At 36.8% G+C, this 14,027-nt stretch overlaps 1 protein-coding gene across 4 annotated transcripts in view; it reads right to left on the bottom strand.

Moving 5' to 3' along the window:
• Positions 1 to 14,027, bottom strand: part of NUP107 (nucleoporin 107) — a 43,581-nt gene that overhangs the window by 8,393 nt on the left and 21,161 nt on the right. For all 4 annotated transcript variants that reach the window (XM_003989029.6, XM_011284115.4, XM_019835195.3 and 1 more), the window contains 11 exons: positions 10,516 to 10,606; positions 10,281 to 10,357; positions 8,260 to 8,319; positions 7,265 to 7,410; positions 7,093 to 7,141; positions 3,753 to 3,822; positions 3,317 to 3,435; positions 2,515 to 2,553; positions 2,060 to 2,210; positions 1,633 to 1,745; positions 232 to 334 (listed from right to left, as the gene is read on the bottom strand). In XM_003989029.6, coding sequence (XP_003989078.2) covers positions 232 to 334; positions 1,633 to 1,745; positions 2,060 to 2,210; positions 2,515 to 2,553; positions 3,317 to 3,435; positions 3,753 to 3,822; positions 7,093 to 7,141; positions 7,265 to 7,410; positions 8,260 to 8,319; positions 10,281 to 10,357; positions 10,516 to 10,606 — 1,018 coding nt within the window. The remainder of the gene's footprint in view (positions 1 to 231; positions 335 to 1,632; positions 1,746 to 2,059; positions 2,211 to 2,514; positions 2,554 to 3,316; positions 3,436 to 3,752; positions 3,823 to 7,092; positions 7,142 to 7,264; positions 7,411 to 8,259; positions 8,320 to 10,280; positions 10,358 to 10,515; positions 10,607 to 14,027) is intronic.

Below are 14,027 nucleotides of genomic sequence, written 5' to 3'. Positions count from 1 at the left end.
TTAAAGCAATTATATTTTTCAAAGCCTTGAGATTATATGAAAAATTGATTAGACAATGAAAATCCATTGTTACATGTTTTGTTTCATAACATCAGATTTGATATACAAGAAGGGCTGTTTTGTCATCTGTCCTCCCCTGCCCATTGGAAGGATTAGAAAACCAGTTAAAACTAAATTTAGGAATATATGGATTCAAACAAAAACTTTAAAAAGTATTAAAATAAAGCATACCCAAGAATTTTCTCATTATCGCATTGCCTTGTTTTAGCGCTTCTGCCCTCTGTGCTGGGTCAAATACCAACCAGTCAATTACGTCAATTTTTAAGCGGTCCTCCTATTTATTTAATTGGAAAAAAGACATCAATTTTGGTATTTTTCTAAGATATTTTGCAAATTAGTAGAATTAACTTACATCTGCACTTCTAGTAAACATGATTTTCCCCCAAGTTATACAGAATTATGAAAGAATCTACCTTTCCTTAGTTTCTTTTCACATTTAATAGCTCTCTATTAAATTACAAAAAAACTTATTGGAGTGTGAATCTGGAATTAAATATTCTGTGTCCCACCAACTTAACCAGGTCATTACTTAACTGTTATTCTAAAACATTTTTCTTTCCTAGATAAAACTTTCTTTAAAAAAACAAAACAGGGGCGCCTGGGTGGCTCGGTCGGTTGGGCGTCCGACTTCGGCTCAGGTCATGATCTCACAGTCCGTGGGTTCGAGCCCCGCATCGGGCTCTGTGCTGACAGCTCAGAGCCTGGAGCCTGCTTCGGATTCTGTGTCTCCCTCTCTCTCTGACCCTCCCCCGTTCATGCTCTGTCTCTCTCTGTCTCAAAAATAAACATTAAAAAAAAAAATTAAAAACAAAACAAAACAAAACCCTTTTAAAAAAGATGTTTATTTTGAGAGAGAGAAAGAGAGAGCAAGAGAAGGGCAGAAAGAAAGGGAGAGAGAGAGAATCCCAAGCAGACTCTACAATAGCAGCACCGAGCCCAACTTGGGGCTCAATCCCACAAACCATGAGATCATGACCTGAGCCAAAATCAAGAGTCAGATGCTTAACCAACAGACACACCCAGGCGTCCTGTCTGAAAATAGGATAAGTAAACTACTGAAGAGTTAGTGATTGATCAAGTATCTAGAATAGTCTGAAGAGCAAAAACCCAAAGCTCACTTTTTTCTGTTAAAGAAGCTTCCTGGCGCACCTGGGTGTCTCAGTCGGCTCATCCCACTTTGGTTAAGGTCACAGGTCATGATTTCACTGTTCATGTGTTCAAGCCCTGTGTCGGGTTCTGTCCTGACAGCTCAGAGCCTGGAGCCTGCTTCGGATTCTGTGTCTCCCTCTCTCTCCCCCTCCCCCACTTGCACTCTATCTCTCAAAAAATAAACATTAAAAAATAATAATAAAGAAGCTTCCTTTAACACAATACTACTGTAAGTAATTTTAATCCCTTACGTAAGACCTTCATTTTGCTGCCAGCTTTTATAATTTAGAAGGTTTTGGCTGACAAAGAAAAATTCTTAAAAAAAGAAAAGACGCCAGAATATTCTAAGTTGGAAGTTGACCAAAAAGCAACATGAAGGATTATTCAGAGTTACACACACACCTCCCTTGCCAGTCATATTACCTCTGTAGTGCCAGTATCTAGGGCTGGGGCCACGTCATGATGACTGAATTCACCATTATCTTTCTTTCGGGTATTCTCAACTACAGTCTTTGTTATAGCCGCAATATCCAAATCTAAGGAATTTTTTTAAGAGACAAAAATGAGAACTAATCATTCACATGGTCACAATGATTTGGTAAACTGGGATAAAATTTCCTTAAAAATGTAACACATAAAATACGAAAGATGTTACAAAAGAAAACGCCAAAATGAGGATATTTTACACATGAGTTGTCATTTTATTCCTAAAACAGAATTCCGTGAAAATTTTTATTTTTTTTTTCTCTCAAAAGCAATAAAATTTAAACCTGGAAAGATAAATGTTACTGATGCCAAAATGGTAACTTGCCTACAAAGCCCAACAGATAAAGTTCTCAACGATTTTTACCTGCTTCCTTAGCCAGCTCCAGGCAATGGTGGCGCTGCTCAAATTCTGTAACACCTTCCAAAAATAACGCATATTGGGCAATAGCTAGGTCTTGAGGCAAGTGACAAGTATAAAATGCAATCAGATTTGTATGTTTCTCATTTATTAAAAGCTAAAAAACAAAAAAAAATCAAAGGATGTTAATAATAAAACAGGTTCTGGAATCAGCAGTGCTTTTTAAAAAGTTCACTTCAAAATTTCAAACATATTTATGAGAGATTCATATAGACATGGATTTGTGCTGCTAAACAGGATAATTTAAAATTCCAAATAAAATGTACTTATAATAATTAAAAGATCTCTTATGGATTCTGATGGCTCTCCTGCCACTGAGCATTAACACACTACTGTTCTGATTTTTGTTTTCATCAAAACGGTGGGGAAAAAAAATCAAATTGTGGATTCTCAAAGTTTACCTGGATGTATGCCTTTAAAACTTCAATGGAGACTTCTTCCTTGATAGAAAAAAAAGTATACAACCCAATTATAAACACAACTGTTTATGTTTATGTGTACCAGCCAATATATCTAATAAAAATTCTATCAAATGATTTAATGACTTTAATATTTACCACTGAGCAATCACTATACGCTAGGCTAAGCGCTTAGCAAAGTTCATGTATTGCCTGATTTAACCTTACCATAGCTTTTCGCAGGCGGTTACTATTATTGTTCACAATTTACCAAGGAGGGAATTAAGAATTTCTAAACTAAGGAATGAGGGAGGTTTTATTTACCCAGAATTACAAAGCTAGAAGCTGCCGAGTGAGGATGTGAACCCAGGATTCTTACTCCAAAGCCCAAGCTTTCAACTGTTGTACCATCTGCCTTCTACATGTACTCTGACCAAAATGTTATCATCATTTAGGAAAAAAGTAACAAAAAGAAAAAGAAAACAAAAATTTTAAATCTCACACAAAAATGAGTCTGGTTCAGTTAGCTTAGTTGACTGATTTAGAGTTGGGTGCTGATGGGGATAAAGTTCTTGAATTTATCAAAAACCACATAACCACCAGCATTCTACATTCACAGACTAGAGCCCTAAATGGTTACCCGCAGTGGGTTATCACCAAGTGACCATAAGAGACTATACAGAACACTTTTGCACCCATACCACCATTTCTAGAAAACAACAACAAAAAAATAAGTGTGTTTTCCTGATGAGAGGCATATGGCATCAGCCTTGCAAAGAAGAGTAAATTGTTCTTTTTTATTTACTTTGGTCTGTAGTCCCAGTGTGCGAAAAAACAAAATGAGGTGAGTCATGAAGCGGAGGAGGTGTCCAGGTAGATTGTTTCTGCTTTTGGAAAGCCATTTGTTAAATTCACCCATCAAACCTACAAGCCATCAAAGCAAAGATTCAACAATAGGGATAAAAATCAAAAGGAGAAATAAACATTATCAAAGACATTTACTGCATTCCTATAGTGCTATTAAATCACTACCTCATTGTTAATATGCAACATATAAAACAGATCCTAGATTAAATTCAAACTCCATTTTTTTTTTCAAACTCCATTTTTTAACAATACTTGCATTCAATATAAAGATTAAAAGATGTGGTGAGTCATGCATTGTTTTGTTGACTTCTTACAAAATTGCCGTAAGAAAAAAAGAATTCGTACCAACTAAAATGAAAAGTATAGTATCTTACCATCAATGTCTCCCAGGATAAGGAATTTTTGAACTATATGGTAATGTTTTTGATTCTCTTCCAGAACTCTCTGAAAAAATGTTTACATTTTCCATAAATCTTCTAGTGGTCATTCTATAGTATTATTCACTGGCAAACTAAAATGTCAACTTTTGAAACAATATATACAAAGAAAAAGTTTTAATGAAGGGTCTCAGGAGATCAAAACAAAATATGAGAAGGATATTTTCTGCCCTTCCCTAGCTCGCTCGTGCTCCCTCTCTCTCTCAAAAATTAACATCAAAAAAAAAAAAAAAAAGAAGAAGAAAGCAGGGAACTATGACAAAACGGTTTAATCTCTATGAATATTATTAAAGTTTTACTTTTTATATTTTACTACTGTTTTTCTTGGCACTCCACGGTGAGCCAGAAAGGGAGGGCACATGGAACCTAAGCAAAACAAACCCTACGAGTCCTTTGAACCTGAGCGGCAGTTCCTGCAGGCATTCCTTGGGTATTCTCTTCTGCACATGGCACCAAGCGTAACAGAAATCACCAAAATAGTGATTAGATAGAGTAGAAAAACCAAGTAACCTGCTGTTAGAGTGTTTAGAAGCAAAGAGTTTATTTCTTTTTTTGTTGAATATGTTTTAATTTTTATTTCATTATCTGAATTTTCTTTCAGCATTTATTATTATTGTTTTTTAATGTTTGTTTTTAAGAGAGAGACGGAGCACGAGTGGCAGAGGGGCAGAGAGAGGGAGACACAGAATCCGAAGCAGGCTCCAGGCTCTGAGCTGTCAGCACAGAGCCTGACATGCGGCTCGAACTCATGAACTGTGAGATCATGACCTGAGCCAAAGTCTGACACTCAACTGACTGAGCCACCCAGGTGCCCCACATTTATTCTTTTTTACATTCAAATCTTTGCTCCACCTGAATTGATTTTAAAACATGGCATGAGGTAGTGATTTAGTTTTGTTTTCATCCAGATGGAAAGCCAATTATGCCCATACCATGTATGTATATAAACCATTTCTCTTCCTTTGAAATGAAAAGATCACCACTGTCATTAAGTTCTAATACATACTTGGATCTCATATGGACTTCTGTGCTTCACTGATCTATTCATTCCATACTAACTGCATATTATTTTCTTGTATCTTTATGCTGCTTTATTATCGAGTAAGACAAGCACTGCATAATACTGTTTTTTTCCATTTTTTTTTGCCATTCTTACTTATTTTACTTGTAAATTTTTCTGTTCAGAAAAATTTCCGAAAGTATGAAGTTTCTATGTTAATTTCTGAATAGCTAATATTTACATCAAATCTTCTCATCCAGGAACATGGTATATCTATTCAAGTCTTCCCATAAGATTCTATAGTTTCTTTACCAAGGTCCTCACACCCCCAGTTAATTTTATTCCTATGTGTTTTATAGTTTCGGTCAATAATTTAAATGGGACTTTTCTAATTAGTTGTAGAAAGTACAGACAGGCTATGATTTTTGGGGGGGATAACTTTGTCTGGAACTTAGATACTTAAAAAATTCTCTTATTCTTTTTTTTTTTAATTAAAAAAAATTTTTAGTGTTTATTTATTTTTGAAAGAGAGAGACAGAGTGTGAGCAGGGGAGGGGCAGAGAGAGAGGGAGACACAGAATCTGAAGCAGGCTCCAGACTCTGAGTGGTCAGCACAGAGCCAGATGTGGGGCTCAAACGCATGAACCGTGAGATCATGACCTGAGCTGAAGTCGGATGCCCAACAAACTGAGCCACCCAGGAGCCCCCAACATTCTCTTATTCTTATTAATTCTTTTATTAATCCTAACAACTTATTGAATCTTGAGTTTCTAGATTTATACTTTTATCATATGTAAACATTCCCCCTTTCTAATATTTATATTTATTCCTTTATTTTTCATTAGCTGGAATCTCCAAAATAACAGACTGGTAATGAATACGTGACAGAAGAAACACTAATTTCTTTACTATACAAAGTAAAGTAATAAGGAAAACATAAAACTCAACAGAACAACAGGTAAAAGATTTGAACAGGAAATTGACAAATGGTCAATAAACATAGGAAAACTTGCTCAGCCTTACGAACAGGAAGGGAAATCAGAGTAGAATAGTGAGCTCCTATTTCCCACCTAACCTGTTGGATTAGCAAAAAAAAAATTGGAAGTGTGACATTTGGGACTGGTGAGAATTCAGGGAAATGACCACACTAATAAATTATTTACAGGAATATGAATGAAGTGCTACAATCAGGTAATTATACATCTACCCTTTAACTCAGCAACCCTGCTTTCAGGACACTTATCCTATAACAGGCTTGGTAGATAAGCATATATGTATATAAGCTTAACAGCAACTTTAGAATGAAAGAATGTTCACTGCAGTGCTAAGAAACAACCTAAATACCATCAAAAGAGGAATGCTTAAAAAGAGTAAGTTAGGTTACATTAAATCTATATCCACTAACTTGGATAAAGTATCATTAAATGAAAAAACAAGACAAAACAACTCTCCCCCGACCAAGTTGTAATGTACGTAGTATGATGCAAACAACAACAAAAATCAAAATCCTATCTTGAACTATATACATTATTTACACATATTTGTAATGGTATGGAGAAGGATACGGAAGAATACAGAGCTATATATTTATCATCTCTGGGGAATGAGAATAACCATAAAGGGGTTGGGAAGAAGTTATTATATAGGTCTTATTTATATTTTTGGATTATTTTGTTACATACTTCAGTTATTTACAATTTGTTAGGCGAATATTACTTAAATATATTAGATTATTTTAAGATCTAGGAAAAGTCTTGTTAATTTCCCATTAATATTTTTACTTTTCAAAAAGAAAGGGATAAATTAGTTTACATGCATACCCTTATTTTTAATGCTTATTTTTATTTTTGAGACAGAAAGATAGAGTGTGAGCGGGGGAGGAGTAGAGCCAGACAGGGAGACACAGAATCTGAAGCAGGCTCCAGGCTCTGAGCTGTCAGCATAGAGCCCAACATGGGGCTTGAACTCGCAAACCGCCAGATCATGACCTGAGCCGAAGTTGGATGCTTAACTAACTGAGCCACCCAGGAGCCCCTCCATACTCTTATTTTTAGATAAAACCAATCCTAAACCAAAGAGACAGAAATGAAACATTATTTAAATATGCAACTAAGTCTCTTCCTTTTCAAGAATGTCTCTCATTTGGATAAGAGGTAAAGAAGAGAAGAGAATATAAGAGTTTCATAAATTTTTTTGTCTTTCAGCTACAGTGCACACCAACATAACATTCAGTGTTTCCTATTCCAATTATCCTAAAATGTTCCTACCAATATTTACCTTTTTATCAGTAGCTTGAAGTTCTTCAAATACCTTTTCTAAGGTCCAACTTTAAAAAGAAAGTACAAGAAAGGGATAAAACAGTATTAATAATATGAACAAGGGCTACAAAATAAAACTTTACAGAGCTTATTACAAATTACCAGGACAAAAACCAAACCAATAAACTCACTTTACTTCCAAATATTCCCTAGGGAGTTCTTCAGTTTCATCCAGAGTCAGTACTGATGTCCGGATTTCCTGTTCTACCAAACTGTCCACCATCACCCGAAAGTAGGCCCACACTGTGTCTTCCCAGGTGTCACAGACAGGAAGCAGCTTTTCCCCCATTCCAAACCAGAAACATACAGTCAACGAAAAAAAAAAGGGAAAAACAGTTACTTCCATTGATATGGACTATAAAATCATTAGAATAACATAAAACACTGTGGATTATAACATACCATACCAAATAATCCTTTACGCCCCCCGCCCCATCTTCTAAAAAGCTCGAACTATTAACTTTTTTTTTTCAAAGTAGATTCCACATCCAACGTGGGGCTCAAACTCACAACCCTGAGATCAAGAGTCGCATGCTCTGCTGACCGAGCCAGCCTGGCGCCCCTAAAAAGTTTGAAGTACTGAGACTTTTTCCTACTGAATTCACAATAGCATCATTTTTTCATGTTGATGTAAGATGGTGTTTCAACTAATTATTATAACATCCCTCAAATAACTATAAAGTGCAGGGGATGGCGGGGTCTGCAAGAAGCCCACACACGTAAGACAATCCAAACAGTTCCTGTGCCTTAGGGGCACACTTCTGTATAAAGCTATGGGCACTAGAAGTCAGCAATAAATGTATATTGCAAAAAAAGTGTGTTGTAACTAAATTTACAATTCTCAGAAATTAAAATCTGATTCCATGTATTAAAACATCACTTGGTGTACAGGATGCATGAAATTAAGCAGCTCAAGTCACTATCCCATTTCACGATTATCACTATCGCTACTTCTTACAAAGTAACTTAAACTTATAAAATTCACCTGAAATCATTATTGTACTACATGCTAACTTGGATAGAAATTAAAACAAAAAACCTTATAAAATTTATTCTATATGATTAGAATATTTTATATATCTGATTTTGTTCCACAGGAAAAAAAGAATTAAAACAGACTACATACCTGCTTGAGATTCCCACTTAAAGCTGCATAAATTGCTCTCTCGTATCTATTAAAAAGCTCCTGAAATACAGAATATAAATTTGAACTACAGTTTTCCTCAGCTTGTCAATTTTTTTCATAATCTGAAATTTTACAATGTCTTCTAAACTGAACTTATTCACTTGACAGTTGTAAACTTTAGTGAAAAATCTAGTGAGGCAAAAAAGGGGAAGGACCCTTTAATTCGATGATACAGTCAGTGCTGAAAACTTCAGGAAAAATCAACCATCTAAATTTCAAATACAGGATGAAAGCAGATCCAACTGTAGCGGATGCTTTGATTATGTATCACTGTCAAATTTTATTTCAGACAGAACCGGTGCAGGCATTTTCCCCTAAGAAGTTTCTAAATACCTAACACCACCTGATCCTTCTCTGAGAACATCAAGCAAGGCACCTGGATGGAACCTGTCGTGCACCAGTTTGCATCTAATTCCTAAGTAGAATTAATTATATTCAGCAAATTAGCCCATTTCACTACCACATTCTATTGATGGCATTTCCAGTCTTCTTATTATCCAGTGACCTCAGAGACTATCACTATATTTCTGAGTCCTCTGCCTTTGTTTCCAATCACCCTCTTGACCATTCTTGCTCTCTTCCTTTCTATTATCAATGTTATTCTAGGACAGGCCCTTATTACTTAGGGTCTGAATAATTCTAACAGGCTCCTAACTAGTTTCTCAGCCGTTAGCCCATTCCATTTTTTTTTTTTTTTTTTTTTTTTACTTTTTTTGTTAATCTCTACACTCAACGTGGGGGCTCAAACCCATGACCCAAGATGAAGAGTCACATGCTGCACCGACTGAGCCAGCCAGACATCTCTAGTCCATTCAATTTTTAAGCCTATTTTTCACTGTCATGCTAATCTGAAAACACTGTTGTCATGTGCCTTGAGGTTTTGATGGTTCACTGCTATCTGTGATATACTCATTCTTTAGAGCAACACTTGAGGACCACCAATGCCTGTTCTTAATTTACCCTTTTCAATCACCCTTCCCATTAGTCCTGTTACAATGTTTGTTTTGAAACTGTGAATTGGTTCCAATGCAACTGATCTATTAAGGAACTATTTAAACATGATGCAAATTTCCCATAACATACAATTTCATCCGAAAGTAATACTAGGTGAATGCAGAAAACTACACCTGGTTGAATGATGTCACCTAGAAATACTACACAAAACTGAGATACCTCAAACATCTACTTACTACCTCACTTCATTACATGTGTTATAAGCTAAACCCATCCATATTGAGTGTGACAATTTTCAGTTTGATTGATTTCAGCTGACCTCCTTCTAGACTTCACAGTAACTCACAAGCTGCAACCCTCTGACCCTCAATTGCACAAGTAAACTTCAGTGCTTTTTCAAGGTAAAATGCTGTAGTTATTGTAGCATTTGTGTATTTCCTGTTTAACAGTGCTTTATTGAGTTTTTACCCTTTTATGTATCACTGAGAATTTTTTAGTATTGTGCTCTCAACTCCATTTTCCCCCAAAAGCCCTGTGGATTTTTTTGCATGATTTTGCATCCTGTAGTGATTTTTTAGGCATGCACAAGTCACGTGATGTCATAATAGGACTGACTGTAATTCTTTTGTGAGCCTTCTGTTCCAACCTGGTAGACCTACCTCCCTTGAGTTGTCCACCCTATACATCCTACCTAGAATTCCTTCCTCTTTTTTTCACACCCAACAACTCAAAATCCTAGTAATTTTTTAAAGTGCAATTCAGTTCTCTCTCCTGGGAAGCCAGGTTAGCCCAAATGTTTATTCTCTGAACTCATTTGGTACCTCTTTCATATTTTCATCTTTTATCAGTGTTTGATTAGTAGTTAAGCCTGACCATCCCTATTCTTCAATTTGATCAGAAGTTTTTTGAAAACAAACTTTAGTCTTACACTACTCGGAATGTTTCAAAGCACCTTCAGCAGGCCTTCAGTTAATTAGAGTAAAAATGAGTATCAGTAAATATCTTACATCTTCTGCCATTCTCCAACAACTTATTTTCCAAATCACTCTGTATGGATTCCCTTCCACAGGTTCTAATTCTGTTCCTATAAAACAGTAAAAGAAATAAAATTTATAGTATAAAATATAGAACTCCTTATTTCAACAATTTCTAAAAACGAAAGCTGTGCTTCACAAAGATTGGCATTTAGAGCTAAATACATACCCAGAGATTAAATTCTCAGAATAAAATCTACTAAAATACCTCCATTAACATTAGGGTCATGATAGAGTTTCCAGCCTTCAAGTGTCGCGGCTCTCCATGCCTGACCACAACGTTTACAGAGTCGTTGTGCCTTTAGAAACAGAAAAAGAGCAGTCAGTCCTATAACCAAGTGTGATACTGGAAAAGCACTGTGCCTTACAGAAAAGTGCAAGCAATACATGTCAGGATTAGGTAACTTAAAGCATGATACTTCAAAGGGAGATGCAGACAACTAACAACTAGTCATGGCATTTCACTTTGCTACCCTTTGCTCTTTGGTTCTGGGCTTGCAAAGGAGGCTCCCATGGGGCTCACAGGCATTCAATTCTGCTAGAGACAAATGGGGCTAAAGAGGTTGATGACCCTTGACTTCAAGTATTATAAAAACAGTCAGCCTCTATAACAACAGGGTGCTAGTGCTCATTCAGCCCACTGATATTTGTGTGCACTGTGATTAATGAGATGAACTTAGAGTAACCAGCAAGATACATCAGTGAGATAGAGAGACCACCTCTTTAGGAACCATCTCTTTGTCATTTACTTCATATGGTTTGGGCAAGATCCTACGATCCCACCTCCAAACGCTAAGATTAGGCATGTGATCGAACAAGAATCACTCCTAGGACTCTTGCTGGAAATACTGGCAAAGGGACACACTCCTTTTGCTGGAATTGCTAGCTGGCAGGAGGATGCAAGCCTGGAGCTGCTGGGGGCCATCAGAGACACAAGGAGCGGCTTCGTGAGAATGGAGCCACAGAAAGGAGGACAGGGCCAAGAGCCTGGGAAAGAGACAGTGTCCCAATACCATCCCTGGATCCTGCTTAAAACCAGATTATGACCCCACAGACTTCCCTGTTCCACAAGCCAATCAATTCTTCCCCATGTAAGTAACTTGAGTTGGGCTTCTACCACTTGAACCTAGAGAACCCGACTAATGTAACTAAAGAATATCACACCCCAAAACATCATTCTGGATTTATAGCCATTAAACATAATGAAACCTATGTATTAACATGGGGAAATGTTTTGATATGCTACCTAAAAAAGGAAGGATAAAAACTGAATATAGAATCTTGAAAACATTTTTCTAAGTAAAATAAATTAGATACAAAAGAACAAATATTGCATGACTCCACTTGCATGAAATAGCTCGAATAGGCAAATTCAGAGAGACAGAAAGTAGATCAGAGGTTATCAAGGGCTGAGGCAAGGGAGAAATGGGGAGTTATTTCACAATGTTACAGAGTTTCTGTCTGGTGTGATGAAAAGGTTTTGGGAATAGATAGTGGTAATGGTTTCACAAAACTGGAAATGCAATTAATGGCACTGAAATGTACACTAAAAATGGTTAAAACGACAAATGGTGTTATCTATGTTTTACCACAGAGAAAAAAAATGAATAATGCAATATGCCCAACTACTGAATTGTAGATTTAAAAATATTTTTTTAATGTTTATTTTATTTTTGACAAAGAAACAGCCAGAGGGTGAGCAGGGGAGTGGCAGAGAGACAGAGGGAGACACAGAATCCGAAGCAGGCTCCAGGCTCTGAGCTGTCAGCACAGAGCCCGACGCGAGGCTCAAACCCACAAGCCGCGAGATCATGACTTGACCCGGAGTTGAATGCTTAATTGACTGACCCACCCAGGCGCACCTGAATTGTATATTTTAAATGGATGTATTGTACGGTAGGTGAATTGTATCTAAATAAAGTTACTAAAAAACCTTAATGTATACTATGATTACAATTATGTTCAAAAGAGGTATAAAAGACAGGTCTTGTCAGAAGATAGTAAATAACAAGTGTTGGTGAGGATGTGAAGAAAAGGGAACCCTTGTGCACTGTTCGTGGGAACGTAAACTGGTGCAGCCACTGAGGAAAACAGTAAGGAGGGCACCTGGGTGACTCAGTCATTAAGCATCTGACTTCAGCTCTGGTCATGATGTCATGGTTCATGAGTTCAAGTCCCGTATCAGGTGAACTAGAGTCCCGCTTCAAGTGAGCACGAGCCCCACATCAGGTGTAACATGAGCGCCGCTTGGGATGAGCCCCACTTTTCTCTTTGCCCCTAGCTCACTTGCTCCCTCTCTCTCTCAAAAACAAACAAACAAACAAAAAAAACAAAACACCAAAACCAATGAGGAGGTTCCTCAAAAAGTTAAAAATAGAGCTACCCTACAACCCAGCAATTCCACTTCTAGTATTTATCCAAAGAAAATAGAAACACTAACTTGAAGAGATATATACACCTTCATGTTCACTGCAGCATTATTTACAGTAGCCAAAACATAGAAACAACATAAGTGTTCACTGACAGATGAATGGATAAAAAGATGTGGTATATATACATATACCAGTACATATACACAATGGAATATCTTTCAAAGAAGAATGAAATCTTGCCATTTGCAACAACATGGATGGACCTAGAGGACATTATGCTAAGTGAAGTCAGACTAAGACAAATAACCATAGGACCTTTCTTATTATACGTGCAATTAAAAAAATAAACAACAAAACATGATCATAAATACAGAGAACAGATTGGTGGTTGCCAGAGGTTGGGAGTGGGAGAAATGGATGAAGGGGGTCAAAAGGTAAAAAGGAAAAAAGAAAAAGAATTTTCATCATATGTAAGATGAAAATGTTAATAATGAAAGTTCTCATTTACTGAATATTTACTGTAAGCCAGACAATGTGCTAGATACTTCACAGCAATTATCTCATTTGATTCTCATATGAACCCAAAGAGAGGTGCTAATTCTGTGCCTGTTCAATGGATGAGAAAATCGTGGCACAAAGGTGATTAGCTTACTCATGGACACACAGACAGTGAGTGGTACAGCCAGAGTGACCACATTGTAATAGAATAGGCACTGAACTGAGATCACAGCCTTGGATTCCAGCCTTGATTATTTCACTGATTCTGTGACACTGAAAGTCACCAAACTTCTCCAAGTTTCAGTGTTGTATTACTGTTTGCTTGTAAATGAGACCACTGGAAAACATGGACTATACTGAAGCTCTTTCTAGCTCTAAGAAAAAAAAGAATGCTAGAAGTAAAAAATAAGAAGAAAAACCCCATTATCTATGGTTTTGTAAAGGCAGTGGGACCTTGAAAGTTTTTGTTTTTCAAACCTTCAGTAATGTGATATTTTTGTTTTCTGTTTTTTAAAATACATCCCTATTTGCCACCATGATTCCTAGTTATTTTCCATACCACCTGGCAGAGTGGCTGGAACTTAACTATTTTCTGAATAAATTAGTATGTAATAAACACTTCTTTTCTTAATTGGGAAAAAAAAAAAAAGAGGGGCACCTGGGTGGCTCAGTCGTTTAAGTGTCTGACTCTGGCTCAGGTCATGATCTCACGATTCGCAGGTTCAAGCCCTGCGTCAGGCTCTGTACAAACAGTTCAGAGCCTGGAGGCTGCTTCAGATTCTGTGTCTCCCTCTCTTTCTTCCCTACCCAACTCATGCTCCGTCTCTCTCTCTCTCAAAAATAAACATTA

The sequence above is a fragment of the Felis catus genome, chromosome B4, assembly GCF_018350175.1.
Source record: "Felis catus isolate Fca126 chromosome B4, F.catus_Fca126_mat1.0, whole genome shotgun sequence".
Taxonomy (NCBI): Eukaryota; Metazoa; Chordata; class Mammalia; order Carnivora; family Felidae; genus Felis; species Felis catus.
This window is presented reverse-complemented; position numbering and strand designations above follow the sequence as displayed.